The following is a 16,880-nucleotide window of genomic DNA, read 5'->3' on the forward strand; positions in this document are numbered from 1 at the left end:
TGATCGACTGGCAATCCGATCGGATAGCCATCCGATCGAACAGCCATCTGATCCAGTGACTGTTTGCAACACTTTACGCAATCTCGTTATTCTGCCCGACTCTTATCTATTGTAATCTAATCAGGCTAATTCTAAAAGAGCTCCATTTGATCCAATAATAGTCTATACTGTTAAGCAATCACTGTGAGTATACTCGATCCCCTTTTTACTTTTAAAGTTTGGGGTGTAACATGTATTCTATATAACCTTGAATCTTTTGCAATCTAAACTCTATCCTATGTGTATGTGAAAACTTGTGCATTCTAGTATTCTATTTGTGCTATGTGACGTTTAATCCAGGGTGTGTAGTTCCGCCTTAACAATAGTAGCACTGTAAGGGGTGCACCTCTCCCATTATTCTCAGGGGGTATTGTAACAACTCTCACCAAAATCAATACTTAGGGTGTTAATTATCTATTAAGGAAACCCTAATTGAAAAACCCAAGTAATTCCACATAAACCCTAAAATTTTCAGAACAATCGGAATCAGGATCAGGGCCCCTAAAGCTCAGGGGGGGTAAAACCTAGTTGACGATTATCTTTATAATTCGTTGTCTGAATTGAAATTGCCTGCGAAACCAACTCAGCTAAGCTACTTAGACACGAAGCCACCCTATGCTAGAATAGGGTCTCTCGCGCCACGCGACACGCACAGGTAGACCTTTCGCGTGGCGCGAGGGGGGGGGGCAATTTTTGGGTATAAATAGTAGGGTCTGGGACTTGATTTCTGGCACAAAATCGACGTTAAAAGTCGAATTACACACGGAGTTATACTCTGTATACTATTAAAACACACACGGATCACGAAGTGCTGCCACAATCAGGGTCATAACTCGATCGCTATTACGATTCAACGTCCGATCGATTGTAACTATCCAACGATTGTTTGAGTGCTGCTCAAATTGAGTTTATACTTTGTTATTCATCGTGATTTCGACTTGAATATTTGAGTGCTGTTCGAATTCGGACCATACTCTGTTATTCGTTGTGAATCCGTTGAATTGTTAAGTATTGCACCTTATTAATCGTTGTGAGGGTTTAATCTCGTGAATTGTCGTAACTGCTGTATTAAGTTACTAAACCGTTTGTGTGTGTGCATTATTATTTAAATTAGGTTAATCAAGGCTAATCAGTAGGCTTATACACTGCTCGTTAAATCTGCAAGGTGAGTCATTCTCTTTTTATCAACTGTTTTACAATACTCCAAATTATTTTCAAAAGTTATAATTATAGGGACTAAGTCGTGGATATCTTGAATCACTGGCTAGTGGGGTATTGTGCACATTACTAATTTTCTCCCAGTTAGGTTCATTGACCTACTAGGGATAATCATCACTATTTGGGTTCATTGACCTAATAGTGGTATGACCATCGTCACCATTGTGACATGTCACCATTGTGACATAGTGCCAGATAAATATAAGATATAAACCATTGTAATCGCTCTTATGCTGTAATTTTATAACTAAGGGTCATTTTATAAAACCTGAATGAACTCACTCAGTATTTCCCCGCTGACAAAAACCTTTTTCAAACATGTTTCAGGTAATCTGTTGTGAGCTAAGAAAAGTGCCGTGGAGCACTACCAGCTTAGAGAAGTGGCTCAATGTAAATAAATAAAGAAACATGTTTTGAAAAATAAAGATTTCCCAGTGAAATCACCTTATTGTAAATTACAGGGTTTTATCCCTAAATTATGTAACATACAGTTTTAATATTGAAAGATCCGGTTTTAAAAAGACTTCCGCTGTCGCCTAAATTAAATACCACGGGATTTCTGTCCCGCGGCTCCTGAAACGGGTCAAACCGGGTCGGGGGCCGTGACAGGTATTGTTAGGAGGATTCTAGTTTACCTTGAGTCTTGGGTAAACACTAAAGCATCGGGATACTTGGGCTATCACTGCGTGGACTGCGAGACTAGCACGGCTGAAACTATTTTCATTGCTTACATTATGGATATGAGTTGTTTTAATCTATTATTCTATTATCAAATTTGTATACTCGCCGATACTTTTGTATTGATATTTTAATACATGTTGCAGGCTAATAGGTTGCGATGGAACATGGAAATCAAGCTAGGAGATGCTTAGAAACGTCGCCTAGTTAATTAGTCTTTTGAACGACTTGAACAATTTATGATTTGGTTTGTAATGTGATACTTGTGATGATGTTTATTAGACAATTGCATGAAATCAATTAACTTTTATTGAAACAATAGTGTTATGGAAATCTCATGAGCAATCTGAACGCCTAGTGCTCGCACCCTGATGTTTCCGCCATCGGTTGGGGTGTGACAGTTATATATATTTATCTTCTTAGTTTTGATTGAGTTCATCTCTCCTTTTGATTGTAACCCTATTAAATTTCTTTTTTATGAAATGAATTGAACTCAAATCAAATGAGCTTGGAAGTTTAGTGTCAATTTTACATATCAAACGGGCTTGTTATACCAAGCTAAAAAATGAAAGTTCTTTTGTTTTCATATATGCATTCTTGCTTGTAATAGCTTTTGTCCTTAGAACTCCTTTACTCTCCGATGTACATATAAGCTATAATTTCGAGTTCTTGAATTCGAGGAATGTAAGATGAAGTTCTCAAAGTTACTTAGATTGTTTGGAGTAAAAATAAACAAAACATTATGGTTGCTTTTAGTGTCTAGCCAAAGTTCATCATCGTTTAACAAATCCCTTCTCATGTCTAGCCAAATTGCATCATTATTTAACAAAGAGATCGGCAAATTTCTTCAACTTTAAGATTAGTTCTCTTTGTAATGGTTTTATGAAATTGAGTCGATACTCTAAACTAAGGATTATGATGTGTATAAGACCATTCAAGTACTTTGTAAGAACCTATTTCTATGGCGGACCAATTAATGTTACGCAAAGGTATTTGAATGCTTAGTTTTAGTAGTTCAAATTTCAAAAGAAGCAAGTAAAGTTGTGTCAGAAATTAGAGATTTAAAGTAAGAGCATTCGTGTGGAGGGGCATGGAAATGGGGTGTTATGCGACACGTGGCAACCATATCAGCACGTGTCAGAAAAATGGTGTGATGTCAAAAAGCGCGGAATGAATGGGATGGGGCGTGGAATGGTGACTTGGTGTGACACATGTCATACTCTTTTTATATTTAAAAATAAAACAAATACATTAATTAAATTAAAAATAAAATAAATACAACCAATCACCATCGCCCACATCATTATCGTCAACTCCGCCACGCCAGTGGAAAACCCCCGCCCCCTCCCCCACGCCATCAACAACGCTGAGCTCGGGACGGTGTTCCAGCATGGTTGAGGCCTCCACTCCTCTTCCACGCTACCACACCATATAGTCTAAAATAACGGATGTTTCTTCTTATCTAACCCATGTATAGCAAATCGTATGAGGGGCTAAACATATTGGATGATAAAGTGTAAAAAATCGAATGAAATATCAAATGTATTAAACATCTATAATATTAAAAACGATATCACAACTAGAGTTAAAACATTTCGACCCTAAAATACTTAATGATTCTTTTTCCAATCGTTGCTAACGGACTTCATGAGTACAATTAAATATTGAAGGGATGTAAAGAAGGTATGCATCAAAGCAACAATAAATGATTAACGTCTTTACTCTTTAGAGATACATAAGCAATGTTTTAAAAGCCGGTTTTTAAATCGTATCATGTTAAGCTTAAAAATGGTTTAATCGGTTGAACCGCGCGGTTCAACCAGGTTGAATAATTGACCCTATAAATCCATAAAATACAATTTCAACTCAAAACTAATCCAAAAACTTACATCATTCCATAATAAAAAAGATATTCCAAAAGTTAATCCATAATAAAAAAATAATCTAAAAATTCACTAATCTTACCTTTTTGGTCGGGTAGGTTTACTAAGAAGGTAAATCGTCATATTTTTGAGCCCATAAAAGATTAAAAGTCCAAATTTTGTTATTTGGTCTGGTACCGGTATACCGGTTTAAATCGGTATAACTCAATTTACCGGCGGTATAACTTCTTTACTGTTCCATCAGTTTACCGGTATGATTTGTACTGACCAAACTTCTGACATCTGGTTTAACCAGTTCAACGACCGGTATAAACCAGTTTTTAAACCTTACATATAAGAAGCATGCTTATCTAATCTAGTAACAACAGACAATGAAGTTTGCTTGAAAGCCAAAGTATTTGTGTGCAATAACTATTCTATAATATTCTAATCTTTTGATACTCAAGAAAACTTAGAAGATATTGCTTTTCCAACAAAAGATTTCGACATTTCATGACACCACCACCATGTTTTTTTGCTCTTGACACAAGCCAAGAATATTATCTCTTTTAAAACAATTTATCACTCCCAATATTCAAATGACCAAAACACCCTCCAAATCTAAACTCACCCAATCCAACCCCAAGGACACAACCGTCATTCCACCAACCAAACAACCCTTTCTTCTCCCCCAATACGACGTCGTTGGCCCCACTATTCAACAGACGCCAAATTATGTTCGTTAGATATAAAAACCAAAAGTAGGTTTAAATAATAAGTTAAAACCCCCAATAACGGACTCAATTTCCCCTTTTTACACACACACACACACACATACAATTCGAGATTTTAGGGTTTCAGTAAGCTCAAATTCTCTAAATTCAAGCGTGTAATATACGTTTCTGCAGCTTAATTTCTCGATTTTGATCTGTTTATGTGTATAGATATCTGTAATTTGTTCAATTTTCGGTTTCGGAAACCCTAGTTTCGGTTTGAAGGTTTTGTGGTTGGAGATCTGGTTCGGATTCGTAACGGAAGATCTGAATTGATTCGATTTTGATGGAGCATGTGGAGGATCATGATTGTGTCTATATATGTGTGTAATTTGTTGAGTTTTTGATTTCGGAAACCCTAGTTTTACTGTTTGAAGGTTTTGTGTTCGGAGATCTGGTTGAATTGATTTGATTTTGATGGAGGATCATGTGGAGGATGATTTGCAGAAGGCGTTACGGATGAGCATGCAGTATGAACCGCCGGAGCCGAAGAGGAGCAAAGACAGTCCGATGGAGGAGTCGCCGGAGGTGAAGAATAGGAGGTTGCAGCGGGAGTTGATGGCGGCTGCGGCTGAGAAGCGGATGGCGGCATCGGCATCGGCTGCTGTGGCGAAGAGTGGTGGTAGTAGTAGTGGTAGTGTGGCGAAGAGTGTTTGTTTGGGAGGTTCGGAAGTGAAGTCGGAGAAGGTGGATGAGTGTGAGCCGATGGTGAAGGAGGAGAAGAGTTCGGGGGAGGAGTTGGCGTTGGAGCAGGCGCATCAGCTGTTTTCGATGGTGTTTGGGAATGAAGTTTCGAAAGGAATACTTGCACAGTGGAGTAATCAGGGGATTAGGTATGGCAATTGGTTACCTAATGCAATGCAATTCGATTATATTTATTGTTTCGTATGTGTGTTATAGTTTTGTAGTGCATGGATTAATGTGTGACTTTATTGGATATAGCTCTAGCCTGTGTATTAGTTGAGATTTAAAAGTCAAAAACTTTTTTCTAAGCACTTGATTGTTATAATAGGCTGATTATGTTGACCATTAAGGCATTATCCGTTGTTGTGTTTCATTTTGAGGCATGAAAGTTATTGAGATGCTAGAATTTATTATTGAAGTGGATAGAGTTTAATGCGGCCTCTCATTTCTGACTTTATTGAACATACATCTAGCCTATGTATTAGTTAAGAATTAAAAATTAAAACTTTGCTCTAGCCTCTAAGTATTGGATTGTTGTGATAAGTTGACTATGTTGACCACTAATGGTGTTATATCATGGTGTTGTGTTTCGTTTTGGGGAATGAAGTTATTGAGATGCTAGAATTCTTAATTAAAGTGGATAGGGTTTAATATGGATTCTGCCGGTGACTATGTTATCCTTTAATTGGTGTTATACCGCGATGTTGTGTCTCATTTTGAGGCATGAGAGTTATTGAGATGCTAGAATTTAATATTAAAGTGGATAAAGTTTGATGTAGATTCTCATATGTTACTTTATTGAACATACTTCTAGCCTATGTATTATTTGAGAATTAAAAATCAAAACGTTGCTCTAGGCACTGATTATTAGTATACACTGACTATGTTTACCATTAAGCAGTGTTATATCGCGTTCCTGTGTTCCATTTCGAGGCATGAAAGCTATTGAGATGCTAGAATTGTTGATTAACGTGGATAAAGTTTAATGCGGATTTTAATCTGTGACTTGATTGAACATGCTTCTAGCCTATGTATTAGTTGAGAACAAAAAAATCAAAACTTTGCTCATATTGACTTAAGTGATGCTATATCGCGATGTTGTGTTCCATTTTTAGGCATGAAAGTTTTTTGAGATGCTAGAATTCTTGATTAAAATGGAATAAGTTTAATGTGGATTCTAAATTGTGAATTTATATAACATACTTCTGGCTTATGTATTAGTTGAGAAATTAAAATTCGAAACTTGCCCGAAGCTTTGAATTGTAAATTGTTATGCTGTATTAGTTGAGAAATTAAAATTCGAAACTTTGCCCTAAGCTCTGAATTGTAAATTGTTATGCTAACTATGTTGACCACTAAGTGGTGTTATACCGTGATGTTGTGTTCCAGCTTTAGGCATGAAAGTTATTGAGATGCTAGGATTCTTGATTAAAGTGGATAAAGTTTAATGTGGATTATCATTTGTGACTTGATTGAACTTGCTTCTAGCCTATGTATTGGTTGAGAATTAAAAAAAACCAAAATTTTGCTCTTGTCACTGGATTGTTATAATAAGCTGACTTTGTTGATCATTTAGTGGTGTTATCACAATTTGTTCTATTTTGAGGCATGAAAGTTATTGAGATGCTAGGATTCTTGATTAAAGTGGATATATAGTCTAATGTGGATTATGATCTGTGACACTTTTGATTGAACTTGCTTCTAGCCTATGTATTGGAGAGATTTAAAAAATCATAATTTTGTTCCAAGCACTGGATTATTACGATAAGCTGATTATGCTGACCATTAACTGGTGTTATATCGTGATGTCCTGTTCCATTAAGGCATGAAAGTCATTGAGATGCTACAATTCTTGATTAAAGTAAATATAGAAAGAAAGTTAACATTCTTCTTTTCACTAGAACAAAGGAAGAATATCCATTCTGGTGCAACAATTATCCTTATATTAAAAAACCAACGAAATGAACAGTAATAAATAATAAATATTAAAAAGAGAAATCAATTAATTAACAGTAATAAAAATAGAAATGAATGAATAGTATCGGGTACCGGTACCGGTATCAAATTTACCAAACCGAGTGTATTTTCGGTATCCGTTCGGCACCGGTATTTATCGGGTTTTACCCTCGAATACCGGTGCCGTACCAGTACCGACCGTATCAAGCAGTACTGTACCAGGTATATTCGGTACCGGTACCCACTTTTGGGGATTTCGGTAACGGTATTTTCGGTCCCGGTTGGTACCGAGCTCATCAAATCCTGTAGCAACATAGCAATGCAAGTAATTGCACAGTTTAGATTACTTTTTATACACACAGTAAGTAAACTGTGTTTCGTTTGAATGAGGTTTTCTATACACAACAACTTATTTTGCTTTATTTTTTGTCTTTTTACGTAATGAATGAATTGTAGCATGTAAAATAAACTTGGATATTTAGATTATTGATGAGCAAATTGTATCAAAGCCTGTAATCAAACCGGTATCGTATCGGTACCAAATTTACTATACCAAATCATTTTCGGTACCAATTTGGTACCCACCTTTTGGTGTTTTCAGAATCGTTACTTTCGGTTCGACACCGGTCTAGCACCATACCTATATTTATTGATTTTTACCTTCAAATACCATACTGTATTGTACCGAGCATTTTCGGTGCCGTTACCTAATTTCGATGATTTTCCGGATCGGTACTTTCGGTGCCGTTACCGGTACCGAGCTCATCCATATTTTAACGTGTTAGCACCGTGAAAACAACCGAATTTCCAACGTGTAGGACGTGTGAGTCCTATTATTATTATATATTAGGTTACTTAAAATCGCTTTTCTTTGAACGGATTGACTATCCTTTTCACGACATTTTTATTTATGTTTTGATATTCGGTATCTGCTTGCCGTTACTGACACGCGTTTTGCAATCATTGGGTCCCCGCCGCAACGCGCGGGCGGAAATTTAACTAGTTTTGTTTATGTTTAGCTCCATCCCACACTAGTAGCCATAATAACATAGAATGATTAGATGTTTCAATATGCGGACACCTAGTTTTGGTACACACTTGACTTCCTTTTTTTATTTACTGTGATCAATATTTGCTGATTTATATAATTAGTTTCTGGACCGCCTTAAAAAATTAAAACCTTTAGAGTTATTCATGTTAAGCAGTTCGGTCTAGGTTATGAATTTAAATATAAAAGCATATAATTAATATATGCAGTACCAAAAGGAGAGTTAATGTGCCATATACTTGAACAAGGATGACATCAGTGAAGCATCATTATTGTTATTTATTGCATTTAGGAATCCAACAGGCGAACTCACATTACATAGTTAAAGCCCTAATATTTCATTGGTCACCAGAATTTTTGGGGTGTGTTCTATTCGGTGCTAAAAGAATAAAAGATAACTTGGTGCATTTTAGATTTTGATAAAATTTCTTAATAAGGATAATAGTAACACATGAAGTAGTAACATGCCAGAAATTTAGTAACATGCTCTGTAACCTGATACAACTTTGAAGGAATCAACTTTGTTTGTAGAGATCACATATCACTGAAAATTGGATCTTTTTTGTGATTTGTAGGTTAAATGGTTAATATTGCTGGCTTAAATAGAAAACTGGTTCATGAGTTGTGCGCTAAACGTAAAGGTTAAAGAAAAAATCTGGTTGAGGGCTGTTACTGCCTTACTGGACAAGAACATACATTTTCTTAAATAGTTATTGTGCAACAACCCTAATGATTGTTAAAGATGGTCTGGAATGTTATGGATTGCATTTTTTCTGATGATATGTATAAAATAGTTGGGACAGTACGGTAGGGTATACAGTGTAGATAAATACTCTATGCTTTTTCATATGGAGTTACTTTTTTTGGTTACTGTTTCTTGTGGCTGTGGTAAATTGAATTGGTTTAAGTTAACGCCGTTTATCTTTTGTGAGACATTGTGTTTGCATTCTTCATAATTTATTTTTTTTATATCAAAAGGAAATCATGTAATTTTGTATGCTATGTAAATCCCTTCTCCTTGCTTATTCTAATAAAAAAATAATCTTGTAGATTTAGTCCTGATGAAGAAACATCAATGGGATTAGTTCAGCATGAAGGTGGGCCGTGTGGTGTATTAGCGGCTATACAAGTAAACATCTTGAGTTCTCAGTTTACCTCTTTATTTGTGAATTAATGTTGTGTAGAATACATATTTGGATTGTCTTAATTTGAATGATATAAACCTAAAAATACCATAGTTACAAGTTAGAAAAAAAAAAAAAAAAACAATTCAGGTTTGGTTTTAAACCCTAATCTTTTAAGGAACAGTTTTTGGTTCATTAAGCAATTATTTTTTTGGTACATTAAAAGTTGATTGATAAAAACTGACATTTTGTACAATACGATTTGTTTCCATTTGCAGGCGTTTGTTCTTAAATATCTCCTGTTTTTCCCACAAGAATTAGTTAAAGATGGATCAAAGACACCAATAATATCCGTTTCAAAAAGATTGCAAGAAACTCAAGATTCTGCAACAAATATCTTTGGATCCCTAACAGAAGAAACTAAATCGAGGTGATTATTCTTCCTTTATCACTTGCTTTGAGTTCATCACTGAAAATATAATAAAAAATTTGCATTAGATAGAAACAGTGAGTTAATTTGAGGGGCTTTTGGTAATTTTGACACTTTTAAACTTAACATGTTCCTTGCAGGGCTTTGGTCAGAAGCATGGGTGAAATATTGTTTTTGTGTGGAAATAATAATAGTGCAACAATTGCATCTCTTAAAGTTCTCGACCATGAGATTGAGGGTAAAGATCAAAGCACAAAAGATGAGGTAAGTTGAAATCTATATTATTTCAAGTTTTTTTAATGAGATGATTTACGAGGTTTTACAACATTAAATTTAGGGGCAATTTCATATGTACCCCTACAAACTTGCAAATATCATATATACCCTTGAAAAATTATAAATATCATATATACCCTTACAAAGTAGTTGAAATATCATATATACCCAATTCAATAAAAACAATTTAATAAATAACAATTTTACCCCTATTGTTTCTAAAACATTGAAATCTCATATATATATATATATATATATATATATATATATATATATATATATATATATATATATGACCTTTAACTTCAAATATTATATTTACTCATTTCTAGCTTAATTTTAGCTTAAATATTATATATGAAGAATACTATTGTTTATGAAAAATTAAAATAAAAAATAGAAAAAAGATTCAAAATAAATTTAAGCGTAAAATGTGATATAAAATATGAAGTTAAAAGATGAGCATGTATGAAAACTTGAAGTTAAAAAATAAGGGTAAAATGATTATTTATTAGATTGTTTTTAATAAATTGGGTATATTTGATATTTTAACTATTTTGTAAGGGCATATATGATATTTTTAGTTTTGGTTGGGTATATATGAAAGGGCATGTATGAGATTAATCCTTACAATTACATTTTGGGTGTATGTTGGCGCATTTGACCTGTTCACCATTTTGTTTCTTTTTTTATTTGACCCATTAGTGATAAAAGATAGCCCATTTCATAATATTTATCTATTCTAACAGATTGTTGCAAGATCTCTAGATGGGCTTTCAATTGAATCAGGTGGGGACCTTCAGAAAGCTTTGAAAGTTACCACCTTTACATCTCTTTCTAGTGCAATGCAAAGGCTTGAAGAAATCATTCCAATTTTTAGAAGTCGTATGGGGGCATTATTGTTCCTATTATCTGCTTTGCTTTCTCGGGGACTGGTATGTAAATAATAATTATTTTTTAAATAATTACGAAAACAGTTTTATTAGAATTATAATCCAAATCTTTGAAAATGGTTTAGGAGGTTGACCATTTTCTAATTCTATTATAAACAATTAATCTGTACTTTATGATTACAAAAACAGTTTTCTTACTTGTAATCTAAATAGGAAAATTGGTATTTAATAAACCAACCTTTAACCAGTTGGTAAATAATAATCCAACCTACAGAATTGGTATATAATAATCATACCTATCAACATGTTGGTACTCAATGAACTTCCGTTAATTTTTTTTAACTGAAGTTAGTTTTTAAGTTTTATTTATTACACAAACAGTCCCTGTATTTGTAATTTACTAGTTTTAACTATTTTATAAACCTCAAATCGAGAAAAAGGAGGATTTTCGAGTGGTTTTTTTGTTTCATAAAATAGTTAAAACTAGTAAATTACAACTACAGGGACTTTTTGTGTAATAAATAAAACATAAAAACTAACTTCAGTTAAAAAAAATTAACGGAAGTTCATTGAGTACCAACATGTTGATAGGTAGGATTATTATTTACCAATTTTGAAGATCGGATTATTATTTACCAACTGGTTAAAAGTTGGTTTATTAAATACCAATTTTCCATCTAAATATTGGAATAAACGATCTAATAGGTTGTTCGTTTTCTAAAACCACCTTATCAGTAAATGAGTTGAAATAACTACTTTATTTTTGTGCTAATGTTCTTGGTTAATTTTTACATCATTTTCTCTTATTAGGAAACCGTTCAAGCTGATAGAGACGACCCCACACAACCATTAGTTACTGCCCCGTTTGGGCACGCTTCACAGGTATTCACATACTTTTGTAGGGTTGTTTGGATTCACCTTTCATAATTGATTATCAAGTTTTAAATGTTTGGATAAACAATCAGTTTCAATGTATAAAACCAGGTCTACTTATTTAAAAATGTTACTTTTGGTTATTTGAAGTACTGATTTCTAGTAACAATAAGAAATGAGGGGCAATTTCATACATACCCCTACAAACTTGCAAAATATCATATATGCCCATGTAAAATTATAAATATCATATATACCCTTAGTCCCTTACAAAGTAGCTGAAATATCATATGTGCCCAATTCATTAAAAACAATTTAATAAATGACAATTTTACCCTTATTTTTTAAAACTTTTAACTTCAAATATTAAATTTACTCTTTTCTAGCATAATTTATTTAGCTTAAATATTATATATGGAGTATAATATTGATTATGGGTAAAAATAAAAATGTGTAAAAATAATTTAAAGCTAAAAATGTGTTATATAAAAATATGAAGTTAAAAAAAGAAGGGTAAAATGATCATTTATTAGATTGTTTTTAATAAATTGGGTATATTTGATATTTTAACTACTTTGTAAGAGCATATATGATATTTTTAGTTTTGATTGGGTATATATGAAATTTTTAGAGTTTGTGAGAGTATATATGAAATTTTTAAAGTTTGTGAGGGTATATATGAAATTAATTCATAAGAAATTACCCAACACTATCTAATATTCTGACTATTAAATTTGATATCATCCGATTCTGATTACTAATACCCTCAGGAAATTGTTAACCTGCTGCTTTCCGGGATGGCCGTAGCTAACGTTTTCGACGGTAAAATGGACTTAGGTGGTGGGATGTTCGTCAAAGGTATATTAACACCCGTAGAAGTTGGTTTCCTCACATTACTAGAATCCTTAAACTTTTGCAAAGTCGGTCAATCCTTAAAATCTCCAAAATGGCCAATCTGGGTAATCGGTAGCGAATCACATTACACCGTTTTATTCGCTCTAGACCCACGAGTACAAGAAGAAAACGAATTCGAGAGTCGAGAAACAACGATCCGTAGAGCATTCGATGCACAAGATCAAAGTGGCGGTGGCGGTTTCATAAGTGTAGAAGGATTCCATCAAGTTTTGAAAGACGCAAATGTCAACCTCCCGGCTGACAAAGTCAACAATCTTTGTAGTTCCGGGTTTATCGTGTGGAGCGAGTTTTGGCAAGTGCTTTTGGATCTAGATAAAAGTTTAGGTGGGTTAAAGGATTCAACGGGTCTAATGGGTAAAAAGGTATTCGACCTTTATCATTTCAACGGGATTGCAAAATCGGTTTTGGGTGGTTCGGGTGGTGAGACACCGGTTCAGAGACCACGGTTAACAAAGTTGCGGGTTTCGGTTCCACCGCGGTGGACCCCAGAAGAGTTTATGGCTAATGTATCCCTACCAGGCTCTAGCTCCGGCTCAGGTGGTGGCGACGGTTCGGGAACCAAAGATGCGATGGCTGAAGTGTCTAAACCTGAGCCGGCTCAACATGCTCCTTTAGTGGATTGTATCAGGACTCGGTGGGCTCGGGCCGTGTGTAACTGGGAAGGTGACCCACCTAGCATTGTTTGACCCATATGGTTCCGTAATTATGTCGGCGGGTTTAGATTTTACTACTTGAAAGAAATCAGACACAGATACATACATGTGGGTCGGGTCAGCTGGGGTGATTGTTTGGTTGCATTCGACTATTTGTTTAGAGGAAACCTGAGGCTGAAGATGCTTTGTTTACTTGTACCTTGTGCATTGGAAGTTGTACGCTGCTTCGGGTTTGAGAAGTACTCTTTTAATCTTTTTTTTTTTCAAACTCAAGATTTCATGAATTCTGGTCTTTTTTTTCTTGTTGGTAGTTTGAATTATTTATTTTCAGAACTTTTTGTTTTAATTTTAATTTTATTTTTTTTTGCGTTTTAGCTGTCGGACTTTTTGTAAACAGTCTGTCATTGCTTGTTTTCAAATTCTTGTCCATGATTTGCTAATAGTTGTTTACATAAAATGGGTCAATTTAGATCGTGTTTTATTGTTAACGGGTCAATTTAGATCGTGTATTCAAGGGCATATAAACAACTTTCATAACAGTATATTACGGTTTTCGTTCTTACATACTGCTAGGTAGATTAGAACTTCATGTAGTTATTATGCAAAATAAATAAGTAAATATATCCACATATAACTCCCTCAACCTGTATTCTTGGTATATGAAAGCCCGAGGCCTTATGCAGCATTTAGGTCCCGAAAGCTGAGACATGAGCCGTGCTCCACATAGAATACCAAAATAGCAGAGACGAAACTAGGGGGTAAAACGCGTCCACTGACCCCAGTCGGTAGTCACTTGAATTTGTTGGATTTTTTTTTATATAAAATCTTAGATTTTAAAGAACACACGTAAGTTAGACCAGACCAGATCCTCTAGTTGTAGTCGCCTATTCGATAAAGAAGAGGATGGCCCTTGACCAAGACCATCCGTTTCCACTAATGCCAAATAGAACCATTAAACTAGCATTCAATCAACCTATAAATTGAGTGCAACACTAACACTACACGTATACTTGGACTACACTAGATCACAAAATCATGGATAACTTATAACACAATAAGGGGGTTTGGATGTGCGTTTTGAAAGTGATTATCCGAATAGTCACTTTTCACTGTTCGGATAACCTTCTTATGTAATTTGTCAATAATCCTCCATGTAACCGCATCAGGAACTAACCCATTTTTTCTCATTTCTCCAACAATTTGATAAGCATCTTTCTTCAAACCCAACTTGCAAGCACCTTCAATCAAAATATTATAATTTACAACATTTAACCTAACCCCACAATCCACCAATTCATATGCAAAATCACAAGCCTCATTAAACTTCCCACCACTACAAAGCCCTTTAACCATAGCCGAATAAACGAAACTATCATGAACTTTCGACGGCCAAACAACATCATCCCAAAACACCTTCGCTTCATCTACGCGATCACATTCACATAATCCACCAATCATAATCGCGTGTGTGGTACAGTCAGCATCCACACCACCATCCACCATTCGTTTAAACACATTCATCGCTTCATTCGCAAGATTTAGCTTAAACAACCCGCGAAGAACAACGTTGTAAGTTATCACATTCGGGTGAAAACCCTTTTCGGGCATAAGCTTAAAAAGTATATCTAACGCTTCTTTTGTCCTTCCGATGCTTAATAGTCCGCTTATGATAGTCGTAAATGTCACACTATCCGGAGTGCAAAAGTTAAACTTTTTCATAACCATATCGTTTAGCACCTTAATCCCGTCATCAACCTTTCCCATTTTACAAAACCCGTTAATAACCGTGTTTAACGTAACCACATCAGGGTGACATCTTGTTTCTAGCATGGTAACAAGTGTGTTCAAAAGCTCGGTTGAAACATCGGTCTTGATTTGACTTAAAGCGCGTAAATAGATATTGTAAACTCTCGCCTTGTCGACCCCTTCTTTGTTCAACATGATGTCGAGAAGCTTTTTCGCTTTCACAAGATCGTATTCCTCTAAACAAAGACGTTCGATTAGTATCTTATAAGTGGTTTCTGACGGAGTGTAGCCGGTTTCAACCGCTTGTTCTAACAACTGATACGCTCTCAAATACCCGCCGTTTTTGGTAAGTCCATGAATGATAGAATTGTACGAAACGGAACTTGGAACACACCCTCGTTTCGCCATCATATAAACAATTCTCGACGCACCATGATGCCTTCCGTATCTACAAAGCGAATCTATCATTTGCGCATACGCGAAACCATCGTTTATATTCTTACACTCGGGCATCTTTTCCGCAACGTCAAAAACCGATTTAAACAACCCCGCTTGACAAAAACTATTAATCAAATTCGTAAACGCAGCATGATTAACAAGAACATCATCTTCCTCATCCATGTGTTCCCACATCTTCTCAACCAACAACGAGCTTTCAAACTCCGAACCCTTGTTACGAACAACCCCACCGATCAACACACTAAACGTAAGCGAATTCGCCTTCACACCCCACTCAGACATTTCATCAAACACCTTACGTGCAACCCCAACCTCCCCAATCCCACAATACCCATCAATCAAACTCGTGTACGTCACCACATTCGGCCACTGCCCCATCCCCTTCATCTTCAACAACAACATATGCCCGACCCGAACCCTCAAACCCGTACAGAACTGATCAATCAACCGGTTAAAATTCACAACCGACGGCACAAAACAAGGCTTTAACATAATAATCTGATTGACAACACGCAATGTAGCATCCGGTGTTTTCCAAGATAACAAACGCGCAATGATGACATTGCAGGTTCGTTCATCTGGAACATTCCGGAATGAAAGAAAGCAAGTGAGGAAAGTATGTGCATCTGCAAACCGGTAAGAGTCGCATAGAGCGTGTACAATGCTGCTTATGTTAAGAGGGTTAATGGGGTATTTGTGGGTTGTGATCAGACGAATTGCTTCGTCTACATTGTGGTCGATTGTACAAAGGTTGTGGATCTTCTTGGTTAAGTGGGAGATGTTGGTGTGTGTGATATGGGTTTCGGGTGGTTGTTGTTGTTGATTGGGGTTGATGTATGGAGTAGTGTGGGTGGTGGAGAAGAGGGGTTTTGATATTGAGTGGTTAAAGAGGTGGGATGTGAGTGGTTTGGTTCGTGATTGGATTTTGGGGGAGAAGAACATTGTCTGGTTTTTGTTTGAGAAAAGTTTGTTGTGTCAAAGAAGAAAATATGAATCAAGAGTTAAATGCTTGGTTGGTTTCTCTTATTTGCGAAAATTACAGACTTGATCTCAGTGGTTTACTAATTACACGCGTGGTCCCAGTGGTTATAATTTTTGCACTCGGGTGGTCCTTATCACTAACCTCTCTTAAATTTCTCAGTTGAGTTTTGTTAAATGACCAAAGTACCCTTACTTATTAATAAAAACAAACATAGGTCCCACTACACTCCACTTCTTCTTCTACCTCAAACTACCACCGCCTGACCACCAAC

The 16,880-nt window shown here is 35.5% G+C and overlaps 2 protein-coding genes across 2 annotated transcripts; one reads left to right on the plus strand and one right to left on the minus strand.

The window, feature by feature from the left end:
• The first annotated feature begins 4,575 nt into the window (after window positions 1–4,575).
• Window positions 4,576–13,896, plus strand: LOC110883862 (ubiquitin carboxyl-terminal hydrolase MINDY-3). The gene is made up of 7 exons (XM_022131515.2): window positions 4,576–5,403; window positions 9,309–9,387; window positions 9,661–9,812; window positions 9,953–10,076; window positions 10,838–11,023; window positions 11,792–11,863; window positions 12,625–13,896. Exons 1-7 carry the CDS (start codon window positions 4,988–4,990, stop codon window positions 13,453–13,455), a joined length of 1,860 nt encoding a protein of 619 aa, XP_021987207.1. The 5' UTR covers window positions 4,576–4,987; the 3' UTR covers window positions 13,456–13,896.
• A 413-nt stretch (window positions 13,897–14,309) lies between these two features.
• LOC110883861 (pentatricopeptide repeat-containing protein At3g18020) lies at window positions 14,310–16,633 on the minus strand. Its single transcript, XM_022131514.2, has one exon. It carries the CDS (start codon window positions 16,567–16,569, stop codon window positions 14,467–14,469), a length of 2,103 nt encoding a protein of 700 aa, XP_021987206.1. The 5' UTR covers window positions 16,570–16,633; the 3' UTR covers window positions 14,310–14,466.
• Between the last annotated feature and the right edge of the window lie 247 nt (window positions 16,634–16,880).

The sequence above is a fragment of the Helianthus annuus genome, chromosome 10 (genome assembly GCF_002127325.2).
Source record: "Helianthus annuus cultivar XRQ/B chromosome 10, HanXRQr2.0-SUNRISE, whole genome shotgun sequence".
NCBI lineage: Eukaryota > Viridiplantae > Streptophyta > Magnoliopsida > Asterales > Asteraceae > Helianthus > Helianthus annuus.

Coding starts and splice junctions, on each gene's coding strand:
- LOC110883862 (XM_022131515.2), top strand. CDS start 4,988: ATGGAGGATCATGTGGAGGATGATTTGCAGAAGGCGTTACGGATGAGC. Junction 5,404..9,308: donor TGGAGTAATCAGGGGATTAG/GTATGGCAATTG, acceptor ATAATCTTGTAG/ATTTAGTCCTGATGAAGAAA. Junction 9,813..9,952: donor ACAGAAGAAACTAAATCGAG/GTGATTATTCTT, acceptor TGTTCCTTGCAG/GGCTTTGGTCAGAAGCATGG.
- LOC110883861 (XM_022131514.2), bottom strand. CDS start 16,569: ATGTTCTTCTCCCCCAAAATCCAATCACGAACCAAACCACTCACATCC.